General features: G+C 34.8%; 1 protein-coding gene across 1 annotated transcript; it reads right to left on the bottom strand.

Annotated features, from left to right (window-relative positions):
- Positions 1-2,298: 2,298 nt before the first annotated feature.
- On the bottom strand, positions 2,299-9,220 carry LOC125804775 (uncharacterized). Its single transcript, XM_049484302.1, has 6 exons — positions 9,096-9,220; positions 6,838-7,170; positions 5,371-5,730; positions 3,907-4,023; positions 3,240-3,265; positions 2,299-2,856 (listed from the first exon to the last, which is right to left on the bottom strand). Exons 1-6 carry the CDS (start codon positions 9,139-9,141, stop codon positions 2,758-2,760), a joined length of 981 nt encoding a protein of 326 aa, XP_049340259.1. The 5' UTR covers positions 9,142-9,220; the 3' UTR covers positions 2,299-2,757.
- Between the last annotated feature and the right edge of the window lie 6,024 nt (positions 9,221-15,244).

Below are 15,244 nucleotides of genomic sequence, written 5' to 3'. Positions count from 1 at the left end.
CTGAGCCATGCTGTAAATACCTTTAATCACTTATGAATTATATGTTATTAAATATTTAATGTTGTAATAGTTTATAGACAATTAAAAATAATAATTTAACTAGCATTATATTATATATTGCACAAATATTCCCTGATCTAAACCCAACTGAGATGGTGATTTGAGGTATGAGCTGGAGCTTTACAGCGTGTAGGAAAAGCAGCAACTATTGTTCAGCACCTCCAGGAACTCCTTCAAGACTCTCCCTCATGAAGACACTGAGATTAAAATATCAAGAGTGTGCAGATCTGTCCCCAAAGCTAAATATGGTACTAAAGTATAATAAACATTCTGGCTTATTTAACATTTTTTGTTTACAAACAAGTTTCTGTAGGCTTTAATTTCTTAAATTTCCAATGTATAAAATCGCAAAATAAAAAACAAAATAGGTGTTTCCAAACTGTTGGCTGGATACAACACATCATATTTCTTATCATATTCCATTTTACAAATAGTTCATTCATGTTTATAAAGCTATTTGAACACATATAAGCAAAAGCAATTCACTTTAAGCAATTTACTTACAGATTTTGAAGAGAAAGAAAATAATAATCCCAACTTCAGCCATCAGTGAATAAACAGCAGATATAGATTAACTAGAGAGAAATGAAAAATAAACTGAAGAAAAAAAAATTTAAAGACTGCATGTTCTCAGTTTCCTGCACTGGAGAGTCAGAGCTCACTGGCTGAGTTAAAGTCACACAGTCAGTCAGATTCTCTCACTTACTGACTTTAACCACGTCTGACCACCAGAGCGCCACTGGTCTCAGTGAGAGACTGTCTGCATGAGCTTTAGTATCAGACAGTCTGTTTAATAGAAGATACCGTTTTAGTCTAATAGACTTATTTCAAGAAATCAATATTAAATTCAATATACCAAGCAAAGTATCAATCAAACATTTAGACACATAATACTGAAGACATTAAAGCTATACAGGAAAAAATGCAGATTTTTTTTTTGTAAAAACAGAATATGTTCTATACTTTAGATTCTTTTAAGTACCACAAGTAGCTTTGAGGACAGATCTGAGACTCTTCTCTTCTACTCACTCTTCTTAGATGTGTTTATCTACAGTGTAGGAAATAAATAAATGAAATAAATAAATAAATAAATAATAAGCTGTGTCCAATAACAGGATGTGGTACTGTATAACTATATATATATATATATATATATATATATATATATATATATATATATATATATATATATATATATATATATATATATATATATATATAGTTATAGTTTCCTTGATTTTACCAAAATGAGATCCTCCAAAATATAACCAAGAGGACGATGGATGATCACAAGCCATCAAACCAAACTGAACTGATTTTTGCACCAGGAGTGATGTAGAGTTATCCAAAAGCAGTGTGTGGAGGAGAACATGCCAAGATGCATGAAAACTGTGATTAAAAACCAGGGTTATTCCACCAAATATTGATTTCTGAACTTGTTTTCTTTGCATTATTTGAGGTCTGAAAGCTCTGCATTTTTTTGTTATTATATATAATAAAATAAACATACTGTAAATATATATATATATATATATATATATATATATATATATATATATATGTGTGTGTGTGTGTGTGTGTGTGTGTTTGTAATTTATAGTAATTTATAATGTATCGTTGTAATTGTACTTAGGGATGGTATAATCCAGGGGAGGGGCTACTTTAGCAGACGCTGTGCTACACCTGTGTTAAGGGATGTATGTGATGTGTTTGTAATTGCGCTTGTACATAAGAAAAAGAAGAAACTTATGAATTTTTACTGTTTTTTTTCCCCGGTACTCCAGATCATTTGCCCGACACTATTCATAAAGAGTTTAATGGAAATCGTGGAGATATGAATACAATTCCTCTTATTATTATTATTTTTTTTTATTCTTTACCGTTTTTAAGGTTAATTCTTGTACTATCCAACATGAAGATATATACACACAACAACAATAATAATAATAATAATAATAATAATAATAATAATAATAATAATAATAATAATAATAATAATAATAATAATATTGTTAAAAGAACCCATGCATACAACACATTTGTAGAACATAGCAAAATAAAGGTCACAAACAAATCTATTAGCAAAACAGGAAAGTTTATTTAATAAAACCAGACAATAGAAATATCAGCTTATGCTTTTACTCTCCGTCTAATAGGCAAAAAGCTGAACATTGTTTATTAGTAAAAGTACAGATTCACATTTGTTTTTAAATATTTGAACAACAAAAGCAGTCAATATTAAATCTGAAATATACTACATCAGAAAGACCTACTTTTCCACACGGGCTGAATCTTATCACACACCATCAGTCTGTTAGTTTATCACGTGTGAAAAATTCTACTGAGCTGAGTTTCACACATCTCTCCTTTAGAGAACTGAAACTACATTCAACAGTTTCCTCTCACCCACTTTCAACACCTATGATATATTTTCCTAAACACTGTGTGAAGCTTTACTACAGATCTCCACCAATGGAAACAGTAGAGGTCAAAAAGAGGGAATTTGCAATAAAAACACATGCAGAATTATTTATTCTCACAGTCACAGAGCAAAATAAAACATTAGCTAATTAAAAAAGATTTAAAGAGATGTGAATTTACAACATCTTATCGTATAATGGAGGATTGTTAATTAATGATCACAGTCATAGTGAACGATTATAGATGTATATAGATGTAGATTGGAAATGATAAAAGCTACTGAGTTTGATGATCAGTAAATGTGGAGTATTGCACTTTAGAGTTCACATCAGACTGTCCTCGCTTCAGCCTCAGTCTAGAGGAAGTGTAGTGGCCCTGTGAGATCAAGCACAGCAAGTTAGAAAAATTGAAGTATATTTGTGTAATAACTTTATAGCACATATGTATGCATATAATAACGTGTTGTAACATATTTATAAAGCAATACTTATTTATGCTATAAACAACTTTATAAATGGCATAAATCCCCAAAAAACAAGAAATATTTAATTGAAAATAATTTTGGGACATTTGTATCGGTACATTATTCTACTTGTATTGAAAAACAACTAAATTACAATTGTGTAAAAAATATACAACTATTCATGTGTATGTTTTTAGGTGCTATGATGCTATTAATAGGTAGCCTGGAAATGAAGCATTACTCAAAGTAGTACAAGACTGTAAAGATGCATAAGTGAACACACATAATTTAGTACCTGACTAGCTGGCTTCTCCTGTAGGCCTATTTTGGAAGAAAAAAAAAACATTATTTAAAAAATACAATAAAATGTTATTGTTCTATTTGTCATGGAACATTACATCAAAACACTTACAGTAAATTGCTAAAACTAGTACCGATACTCATTAAATTGATTCAAATGTTTGTTGGATTATTAAATAAGATATTAAGACACATGAAACAAACACATAATGAAAAGGATGTATACTAAAGCCATTTTAGGGCCTATGTTACACCTTGGGAAAGTCTCATCATGATGCTCATTGCTATCTTACATAACTCCAAACAGTATATGTTCACGCTTTGCGACTGCATCTTTTACATAGCAATGGTGCTCGTGAAAATATCTCTGCTATATTTATGTTGAGGTGTTTGGTGCTCTGGAAGTGAGGTAATTATATAGTCTGGTAAAAAAAATAGTCAGGTAATTTTTCTGTATTGATATCTTGTCAATGTAAAACACAGGTGCTCCACTGACTAAACAAAACCCTGACAACAGTCAACAGTCAGATGTTCACTGCTATCTTCGGGACGCAGGTGTGCCCTGCTAGCATACTCTCCCACTTGTTACACACACAAGAACAGTTTACACATATGATTACTAAAATAGGGCCAACATTATTTTAATCACTGTAGAATCTCACCCCTGCAGTGTTTGCACTGAGTCCTCTTACAGATTAGAACAGCTTGAGCAACGATCCAAATCACAGACACACCAAAAGCCACTTCCAGACTGAACGTAGTGCGATCATCAGACCTGTCTGCATAGAAGCATTAGTTAATATCATACATTACATTCAAATATTTAAATGTTAAATATCCTACGTTGTATTATGTACCATAATACCAGCAATAAAACATATACACATTAATAAATGCAGCTAAATAAAGTTTTTTTTATAAGCAATGAAGGTTTATGTGATCTATTTATTAATTTATACTTAAAGCAACAGTCAGTAATGTTTGTGGATGTGACAATTATTATCCATCTTGTTCATTAATGGTCAGGACCCCACATGTCCACCACAGATTAGCTATTATTTGGGTGGTGGGTCATAATAATGCACTGGTAATAGTGCTGTCACATAATAGTGACTAGGATGCTGCCCACAGGACGCTGCCCACAGGACACTGTTGGTGGACTATTCACAGTCCAGACACTGAGGTGTTTAAAAAAACTGATCTATCTCGTGGGGTCCTGACCATTAAAGGGGATACAGGGTAACAGTAAAATAATATAAAAAAATATACAGAGAAACAGACAGTAATGTGCAGGGCACCTGCCCTTTTGCTGTCCTTGGCTGATATTGCCCTTCCGAGGGAGGGAAAAAAATATATAGGCAAATATGATTTCATATTCAACAAGATTTTCTTTATAATTCGTCATTTTAATTGAAGTTTCGTAAAACAAAGTTTTCAGAGTCAATTATTCAGATTCAGACACCTCAAGAGGGGTGGGGCGCGAGCGTAGCGGGAGCTAGAAAAAAAAAAAACGCAGCACACGACTGGGCGGCGCTTCAGCCGACTAGCAGACACCCAAGAGGAGTTTAAAGATGCCGTGGGAGTAGAGTGACTGCCCTGAAGGTGAGCTTGAAATGTAGTATAGTATTACAAGACGATCACAATCAACTTCTCTAAAATCCGATGTCGTCGAGTTTAGGACGTTTAGTGATCCTAAATAATCTGACAGCCACCTACTGTGCCACGTTTAGGTAGCAAAAAAAACCCAGACAGTCAGCTATCTTGCAGTCAACATTTTACATGGCTCAGGTTGTTTTGTGGGAGGCTAACCAAACTAATTTACATGCAGCTGATAACATTTCATTTTGTCAAGCAAGGTGAATGACAGACATAAAGCACTATTCGAATTATTCACATGCACGTTGTGTTAATGCAGAAAAAGTACACTGCTACACTGCTAACACTTTACACTGCTTACATTTTCACAATGTAATATTTCAATAAAGACAGTGTGCTTAAAGTGAAAAACCTCTGAGGTTGTTCTGTTGCTGTTTATTTATTTTTTTTGGGGGGGGGGGGGGGGTCCTTTAAGATTCCTGTGCACATCCCTGGAAACAGATACTGTACATGATTAAAATCAGGCTTACTGAAATCTAATGTTGCTCCAGCGCTATAGACAATCTCATTGCTGGTCACCACAGCACAGTAGTACGTCCCAGAGTTGTTCTCATTGTTGAGAACGATCTTGGAGAAAGTGTGGAAACAGTTATCTTTAGAAGAGCTGATCTCACACTGACGGCTGCTGCTGCTGCTGCTGCTGCTGCTGTTGTAATGAGTGAAGATAATTTCAGGAAAGGATGATCCTACAGCAGATCTGATCCAGAACACTCTCAGTTCTGCTACTGGGACATTAGGAGTAACAGTACACTGCAGACTCACTGCTTCTCCTGGAGGAACCAATCCTGATGCTGGAGTTTGGAGAACTGAGATGCTGAACTGAGGGTGACCTGGTGGAGATATTATGCAGAATATAAGTTCTACATGAATTAGGTTGGATTGGCTTTATCAAAATCACATTAGCCAGTATCTCTCTCTCTCTCTCTCTCTCTCTCTCTCTCTCTCTCTCTCACTCTCTCTCTCTCTCTCTCTCTCTCTCTCTACTATATATACAGTAGAAATATTGCTGCTGAATATAACAGTGTTAAATCACAATGTCAATTTAACACAGCTTATGTTTAAGAGTGTCATATGACTTGCCAAATGTTTTCTTGTTTTTTTCGTACATGATTGCAGTCATGTTTGATTATTGGTTTTTGACATTTTTGACATAATTTAAATCTGAAATTTGGATTTTTTTTTTACTTTTTTATTTTGAAAACTATTAGTCTTTGTTTGTTTGTTTGTTTGTTTTTTACCAGATTGTCACTGATGTCACAGTCACTGGTGTTACATCCTGCATCCTGACACCTGATATGCTGGACCAGTGACTGGTTTGAAAACTGGATGGATGTAACTTGATTTTGGGCCCTTATCTTACACCCTTGCATAAGGCGTGTCACAATGCTCATTGCTAACCAACAGTTTGTTTTTGGCCCGGAGTCTGGGTTGTTTAAGTAGTAACGGTGCTTGTGAATTTATTTCCAACAATGAGTACACACATACAGCCCTGCTCATTGCACACACACACACACACACACACACACACACACACACAAGGATGGGCCTCAGTGCGTAAACTCAACTTTTACATCAGCAATAAACAGAAGACAAAATAAAATAACATTTCTGTTCCTAAATAAATAAATAACCTGTTAGCACACTTTACAGCATGCTGATTAGTTTATGTCATGTTAAATCAAGCTTTCTGTTAGGGGCACAGTTGCTGGCTCGCCTACAGATCATTAAAATAGGTCCCTTTAAAATAATATCTACCTGAATTCCCACCCCAATAGGAGAATGACCCATATTTAACATATTTATCTATAAGTGTTATTTTATCTTATATACTGAATATAAAATGTTCTGTCTGTTGCAGGTAAATACACTTTCACAATTTTTTTTTTATTAAATTATATTTTACAAAAAAATAAAAATAAAAACAGTAATCTGATTACCTGTCACTGTTAAGAACATGCCAGATGAAAACACTACATTGTTCGTTTGAGTCCCTCCACAGAAGTAGATTCCTTCATCCTCCTTACTAGCCTTTTTAATAGTCAGAAAATTGCCGTTCATGTTTAGTCTGTTTGAACCTGTGCTGTATATGGGTTCCGTTTTATTAGCTAACCGGATTACCAGTTCCTTTGGTTCCTGTCCTAGTTTCTGCATGTACCAAGACTTAGCACAGTAACTGGTCCTCTGATCAAGTCTGCACTGCAGAGTTACACTCGATCCAGAGCTCACTGAGATCAACGATGGCTCATAGTGTACCACAGCTTCAGCGGCGTCTATTAAATAAGATGGAGAAATAAGATCTAGATCAGTGAAAGTACAGTAGACACAGTAGAAGATACGAGTATAAATCAGTTCAGTTCAATAATGAGCTACATAAAGTTACAATGTAATATTACACTGTGGAATGTATAGTAAAGTATAGTATTGTAAAGACACAATCTTCATGATTTGGGCTCTGCATGCCACCACTCTGAATTTAAAATCTGACTACTGAAATGTATATAAAGTGACTTAAAGATAATTGGACAAATGAGCTACCTTAAACAAAATATTAATTTTTAAAACTTATTGGAGAATACTGTGGTGTGGAGGAGGAAGGAAAACCAGCGAGACTCATGTCAGTGCTCTCTTGCTCTTTTTATTTTGCTGTGAGGAGGGCACTAAGAGCTGGATATACACAGAATTCCACCAGGAGTAGAACTAACTACAGCCACAACTCAGCTAACCCCACTCTTACACACAGAGAACACACAAAGGGTGAGGCATTATACAAAACAACCACATTACTGATAACTTCATGAATTATAGTAAAACAGTGAACATGACATGAAACTCTGGGATAAACAGTAATATAAGCACACCGAAAACAACCCACATCTCCCAACAGGGTGGGCTCCCATAATTCTTCCCGCCCCCACTCCAGTCCCTACACCACAATACTTTGCAGGCAATGACTGTTTGAAGTCTGGAGCTCATGAATATCACCCAACACAGGGTTTCCTCCTTTATGATGTTTTGCCAGGCCTTTACTGCAGCTGTTTTCAGATTTTAGTTTTGTCCCTAAGCTTCTAGTCAACCTTGCTAAATTTGGTTGAATCTGAGCAGACAGCAAATCCCTGTGCACTTCAGAATTCATCCTTCTGTTTCTGTCTTCTGTCACATCATCAATAAACTAATGACCCGGTGCCATTGGAAGCCACGCATCCCCATGCCACCACCCCCATGTTTTACAGAGGAGGTGAGGGGCTTTCTGTCATAAATTAGCTTTTGAGGTAATTTGTCTCATTTATAATAATGAGGAGGCGTTGCAAAAAAAGATGGTCGTAATTCCTAAACGCTCCAAAGGATATTTTTGTTTACCCCGTGATTTAAACCTGAAAGTCTAAACTTCAGTTACATTTCACTTGTTTAATTTAAAATCCAGTGTGATGGATGGCATGCAGAGCCCTATTCATAAGGATAAAGTACAGTGTGAACACTGTATATTTAATCACAATACATTTAAAATACTGTAATTTATATTACTTAAATATACCAATTATAGTATTATCAGTGCAAACTAAAGTAAATAAACCTTTTAATGCCATATTTTTGCCACATCACAGTTATTTGTATTAGTTCAATAAAAAAAATAGTACTATTCCTTTTATTTGACTCTACTCAGCTAAAAACTGATGATTATAAAGCTTTCAAGACCATTGTTCAAAATTCCATCAGTTACTACATCTTTACTTATGGTTAGTTAGTAATTATCTTTACTAGTGTTAGCAAGCTGATCTAACCAGCCACTAGCTTTCACCTGCTAAACTAATTAGCGAATGACTGCCGTTCGCTGTACATTTCAGCTTCAGATGATCTAACCTGCTGTAGCTTTCTGTGTTTATATACAGTTATGGATTATATAAAAATGTCCTTCTCTCTGCATAATAATAAAAAATACTGATTTGGAAATTAAGTTAAAATATATTTTCAAACACAGATTCTTGTTTAAACTGCTTAAAAAGAAATCAAAAAATAAATTAAAATGCTAAAATTACTGGTATGTCATTTACAGGAGAAATATGCTTCCTAAAAAAAACTGATAGTTTGACCTTGATGAGTTGCAGTAAAGTCAGCAAAATCTGCAGCAAAATGCTGTAAACAGTTTCTACAGTACTGACTTCTTCATTATACATTAGTGAATAATTCAAAAACTTACATATTGTCTGCAGAAAGAGAAAGAGAAGCCAGGCTGAAGACATCATCAGAAAATAAGCAGCATTTATTAGCAGCAAGGTGAAAAGGAAGCAATTCACACCACTGTATTAAAAACTCTGTGTTAGTCTGCTGGTATCTAGAGATTTATTGGCTGCTGACAGTCACAGGGTGTCATCATGCCTAATGTGCTTATCTCTATGTCTCCACCAGAAGCCCTCAGAGACTTGTCAATAGCAGTGAGTGTTGCAAACCATAGGCATTGCAAGTGTACTGAAAGATACAGAGCTCAACCCAGTGAATGAAAACCTTTTCTTCTTTTTTTGCCTCCCAGCGATTTGACAATGTGTCCTGTATAACGTGTGCTTTAAAAATTAATTTAGAAATGAACAGACTGTGCAGGAATGTAGCAATATTGATTGTTGTTGGCTTAATAAAAAAAAATAAATAAAAAAAATAACTAGACCACAAAAGAGAAAACACTGTTTTAAACAGAAAACACAAAAGTGACAAACACTAATTGGAGTTATGAAAACAGAATTTTGAGAGAGGAACTACACTTTATAACATTTTCAGAAAGGGTCAACACGTACCTTGTTCCTATATCTTCATGTTGAACTAGATCATCCACCTCCACTCGTTTCATCCCTTCATTAACTAGACTTACTTAAACCAAATAATCCACCTTGAAACTGCACTCAACTCAAATATTTATAAAACCCTATTTCTTAAATATTTATTTTTTAAAAACCCAAATTCTGTCTGATTTGTCCATAGTACTGTGGTTAAATCAGAGAGAATTTCCCCAGTAATTCCATTCTTGACAACAATAAAGTTTAAAGATGTCATTTCTCTAGAAACTATAACCGTGAGAATAGGTCACTCAGATTAAATTAGGATTCATGGTCTCACCACTGCCACACCATGGAGGGAGAATTACAGCGCTGACAATCAAATGTGAGACATTTGCATGTCATGAATATTCATGAGTAAGAGCAGAAAAACTGTTGTTCTTCTCTGGCCACTCCACAGACCTTTAAGATTGAATCAAATTCATATATTTCCATTTAATAGACTCCCAATTGTTCATTTAATATTACACGTTTAAAAATATACCAGTATACTGTATACTCATCGTAAAAAAAATAGTTGCACACAGAAGACAGGAAAGAAACTTAGAGTGAAGTGGTAGGGGGTAGGGATGCAACGGCACAGTGTGGCCACGGTTCGGATCGCATTTTTTGGGCCGCGGTATCGGTTCGGTATAATAATATTTTCTAGCTCCAACATGCAGTACATTTTAAGCCCTTTTATTTCAACTCAACAAGGTGCTACTACTCACACTTGCAGAGCCAATATTAAATAGAAAAAAGACACAGATGAATTCAAATCACAAAATTTATTGCTATTTATATGTCTCCTGACTGTCTTTTTGCTTTGTTCCTCATACTCAACGCTGAAGCCAAAATGTTCCCAAACAGCAGATTTATAAGCTGACAGCGCCTCTTCAAATGTACTTTTCTTCGTTTCGCGTTCCCTCGCCATGATAACGCAGCTGAGAAAGTTTTGTTTAATCAGCCCTCAAATCTTCAGCATCTGCCTTCGGAGCGCTGATTTGCTCCTGGGAAATTTAGAAAAAATTCTGATTGGTTGTGTGGTTGTGGAGAAACAGGCTGAGAGAAGTATATAAAAAAAGTTATAAGCAGTCCTGACTATCCCCCAATACACAGAATGTGTCCAATCAATAACCACAAATGAAACATTTAAGTTTTGTCACCAGCGAGCCAGATAAGGACCAGAACCAGACAGAGACAGTTGGACAAACTCAAGCTTTTTATTTTCTTAACAGGGAATTATCAAACTCAAGTTAAAGTGTTCTTTCTTCTGTTGAAAGGAAAAAAACAGCGGTTGAGCGGGTGGTGGGGTTGTGGGTAGGGCTAGAGGAGCAGGGCGGGGGAGGAAAACACACCGGCAGGGTAAAAAAATATGCAGCGTTGGCGTGTCTGCCTAGTCACACTACAGTGCACTATTCCAACAGGACAATGTTCATTCACATACTGCTGCCATTTCAAGAGCTTATCTTAAAGAAACAGATATGCCATGGCCAGCTGCAAAAGTTTCCTCTTCATTATGTCCAACATGCATCATTGACATTCACTATCTCTGCCTTATCAGCCTATCACAGTTGAGCACCACCCAAACACACTGGGGTTCAGGGGTGAATATAGAAATATAGAAAATATTTATGTGTATCAGTCAGTTCACAGGATCAAAAAAGAGATAAGGTACTTTTTATACATCATTACACATTTATAGTATGTTAAAAATGCAAAAAATATCAAAAGTACTTCTATCTGGTAAAAGCATTATTACTGAGTTATTCTTTTGTCAGTGTTGGTGGAGTACTTCACTTCAGAATATACACTGAGTTGTTGCTGCTTCCTTCTCCCATGTTTGGATTTCTTCTTGGAGAAATGTAAAGCAGCATAATTAAGCTCTGCAGCATCGTAAACCTGTGAGAATGGACATTGGAGATGTAACACTACAGGACCTCATAAATTTGTGTATGTAAGACGAGAAAGAACATACCTCATTGGCTGCCATTTCTGTGCCAGTACTTTGATGTTGTTTAACTGAAAATAAGCATTATTTTTCATGTCTTTAATGTCAAAATGTAAAGTATCATTACATTTTTTTAAAGGTTTTAATGTGATCAGCACAATAATGTATTAGTCTACTCATGCTTTAGTAGACCTCAGTAACAGTGTGATAAATAACTGATATGAGCACAGTGATTTATCAGTCTACTCATGCTTTAGTAGACCTCAGTAACAGTGTGATAAATAACCGATATGAGCACAGTGATTTATCAGTCTACTCATGCTTTAGTAGAGCTTAGAAGTGTACCTGAAGAGCACATTGATTTATCAGTCTACTCATGCATTAGTAGTTCAATAACAGTGAGATAAAAAGACAGATAGCTCGACCGTTTAGGAGTCATCTTAGCACTAAAAGGCTTTTGTAAAACTAAGCCCACCACAGTCATTTATCGATCTACTCAGGCTATGTTACAGCTCAATTACATTATAGAAGCCAAATACTACCGTCATTACAAAATACCAAACACAAATGAAGGCCTGCTTACTTACCATCACAGTGATCAGAGTATTTCCCTTTATAGATCACGACTGCCTGAACTGAAATCACAACCACACACACTCCCAAAGCAATAGCAAAACATATAATTGAGGAGCTCACAGGCAGCACAAAAGAGAAAACACTCAAGCCCACCAACCCTTAACCAAACAACCAATCTTGTCCTAGGCTTTCCTTTATTCTATCCGTGAGTAATCATTTTCACTTGCAAGAAGTCAATCTACAGGTTTGAAGCAATGCCAATATTTAAATCAATTATTCAAATGGAAATGATCAGTTGCTTTCACCTTCAGTTCAGTTGCATTTATTAGACATGCAGGTTATTGTTAGTTGAGCATTTATGAGCCATCTATAATGACCATTAAAAGTGATACTCACATTTACTGTACATTGTACATTGATAAACCTTAACACACATAAAATCATGTTAATAACAACTAGGATTGGTGATTGGTTGACAGGACAAGCATTCTTAAGGTTTGGATTCTGTGGTTTATTTGCTTCTACTGTTATGATATATAATTTCTAATGCTCACTCAGATCTACTGGTGTCCCGTTCCCAACGATGATCCTTCCACAGGTCTCCACAGCGCAGTAGTAAGTTGCAGCATGGTGGTTGTTGGGGATGTTGGTGGAGAAGTTGTACACACTGCTGTGTTTAGAAGAGCTGATCTCACACTGACCGCTTCTGCTGTTGTGATGAGTGAAGATGATTTCAGGAAAGGATGATCCTGCAGCAGATCTGATCCAGAACACTCTCAGTTCTGCTGATCTGATCTCAGAGAGAACCGTACACTGAAGATTTACTGCTTCTCCTGGAGGAACTGACTGCAGTGCTGGAGTTTGGAGAACTGAGATGTTATAGTTCATATCTGGGGGACCTGTTTGAGACAACAGCAAAATGATTAGAGCACTAGTGACCTTGTTTTTATAAAATTCTTATTAAATCTTATTAAAACATATTAGCTATGGCCTTTAGCTACAAAGCTGGAACAAAGTACAAGATACAAGGCTTGGTCACTTCACGTAAAAAATAAATAAATAAAAGCCCTCTGTCACATCTTTCTTAAAATTATTTTTTTCAATTGTTTGCCCCATTAATTTATTAATGTTTTGTTGTTTGAATAATTAATAAACTATTTTTTAAGTATTTCTTCAATTTCTTCTTTTATCGCTTTATGTTTACAAAAAAAAAATCATATTTATTATTTTAAGGCTAGTAATTCCTCAGGTCTTGTCGCTGGGGAACACCTAAGTAAACAAAGTTGTAATAAAAAAAAAAAAAAACATTTTCTTTCAAAGTCAATGGAGCACTGGACTTAAATCTTTAATCTACACAGATTTCTCCCCTGAAAACTGTTTGGGTGAGTAAAGCGCTTTTGTTTATTTACTGTAAGCTTAGAATCTAAGCTAAGTACTGCAAGCTAATTGTTAGTCAGTTACATACTTAGCTGGTTAGTTAAATAGTTTGCCAGCTAGCTATCTAGTTTGATAGTTATCTAACTAGCTAAATGCTAGTAAGTTAGCCAGATAATTAGTTTCTTAGTTAGTTAATTAGTTATCTAGGTATTTACTTAGTTAGATTGTTAGATAGCTAATTGCATATTAGCTAGCTAGCTAAATGCTAATTAGCTAGCTAGTTAGCTAGCTAAATGTTAGTTAGTTAGTTAGCTAGATATTTAGTTAGTTATTCAGTCAGTCAGACAGCTAAATAGACAGCTATCTAAATGATAGTTAGTTAACATTAGTTAGGTAGTTAGTTAGTCAATTAGATAGATAGATAGATAGATAGATAGATAGATAGATAGATAGATAGATAGATAGATAGATAGATAGATAGATAGATAGATAGATAGATAGATAGATAGATAGTATTTATCTTTATATGTGGCTTTTAACTACATTGTATATGAGGAACCTTTCTCAGTTTAAACCTGAGCTTAAACAAGACATAATGATAATACAAATGATACACTATTATTATTAATCTGTCATAATGTGCTATAATTGTTTAATATTACCTAGTAGCATTCATTTTATTCAATAAAATCCCAGATGTAATGCATTGAATGCATAAAACTTTGTGTATTTGTTTTTTATTGCTGTAAAAAAATGTAACTGAATAGGTGAAACAATTAATTACCTGAAACAGCTAGAAAGATTCCATTGTAGAATGTGATCACATTCACTAGAGAATCCACAGAAGTACATTCCTTCATCCTCTTTAGTAGCACGGAGAATCGTCAGAGAAATCGTATTTTCAGTTCTTTCTATTTTAAAACCAGAGTGATGGAATGGTGGGAAAATTATAGGATCTGAATATGATCCCACCATTCCCACCTGCTGAGGAGTGTGTCCCAGTCTTTCTTTGTACCAAAGAAAAAGATCACTGGATTTTTTTCCAACTGTGCACTGAAGCGCGATCGATTCCCCATGCTCAACAATGACTAATGATTCCAGCTGATAAAGAGCCATCATCGCTTTAGGAACTACAAAACAATAAAGAAATTATTATATTATATATACATCATACATAGCCACTGATGGACAAATCCCCTATACAGTTATGTAAAAAATTAGGAAAGCCCATGAAAAAAACTTTTTATAAAAAAAATTTAAATGCTTTTTTAAACATATTTTATCATATGGACTATTTGAGCTTTGTTTAAACAGTACTGAGAAATTGAGCTTGTATAACAGAACAAATAAAATGGAAGAAATTAATTTTAAACATAAGAAATCAATGCAGAATACTTTCAGCAGTGTGTTTTCTTAATGGGTCCTTGTATGCAGTGAATACTACTTTAGAGAAAACTATTTTAGTCCAAATCAAAGTTTGGACAATTACTTTTTGTCCATTCATTTTGAAATTTGAACACAATTAAAACGACTTACAATAGCACAAAAAATTAATCAACAAAAATAGAGCAACCACTGAGACAATGTTTGAGACAGTGACAATCATTACTGTCATGCAAAAAACGTATTATTCCAAAA

The sequence above is a fragment of the Astyanax mexicanus genome, chromosome 10, assembly GCF_023375975.1.
Source record: "Astyanax mexicanus isolate ESR-SI-001 chromosome 10, AstMex3_surface, whole genome shotgun sequence".
In the NCBI taxonomy this organism is placed as follows: Eukaryota; Metazoa; Chordata; class Actinopteri; order Characiformes; family Acestrorhamphidae; genus Astyanax; species Astyanax mexicanus.
Note: the sequence above shows the minus strand (reverse complement) of the source record. Positions and strands in the feature narration are given on the sequence as shown.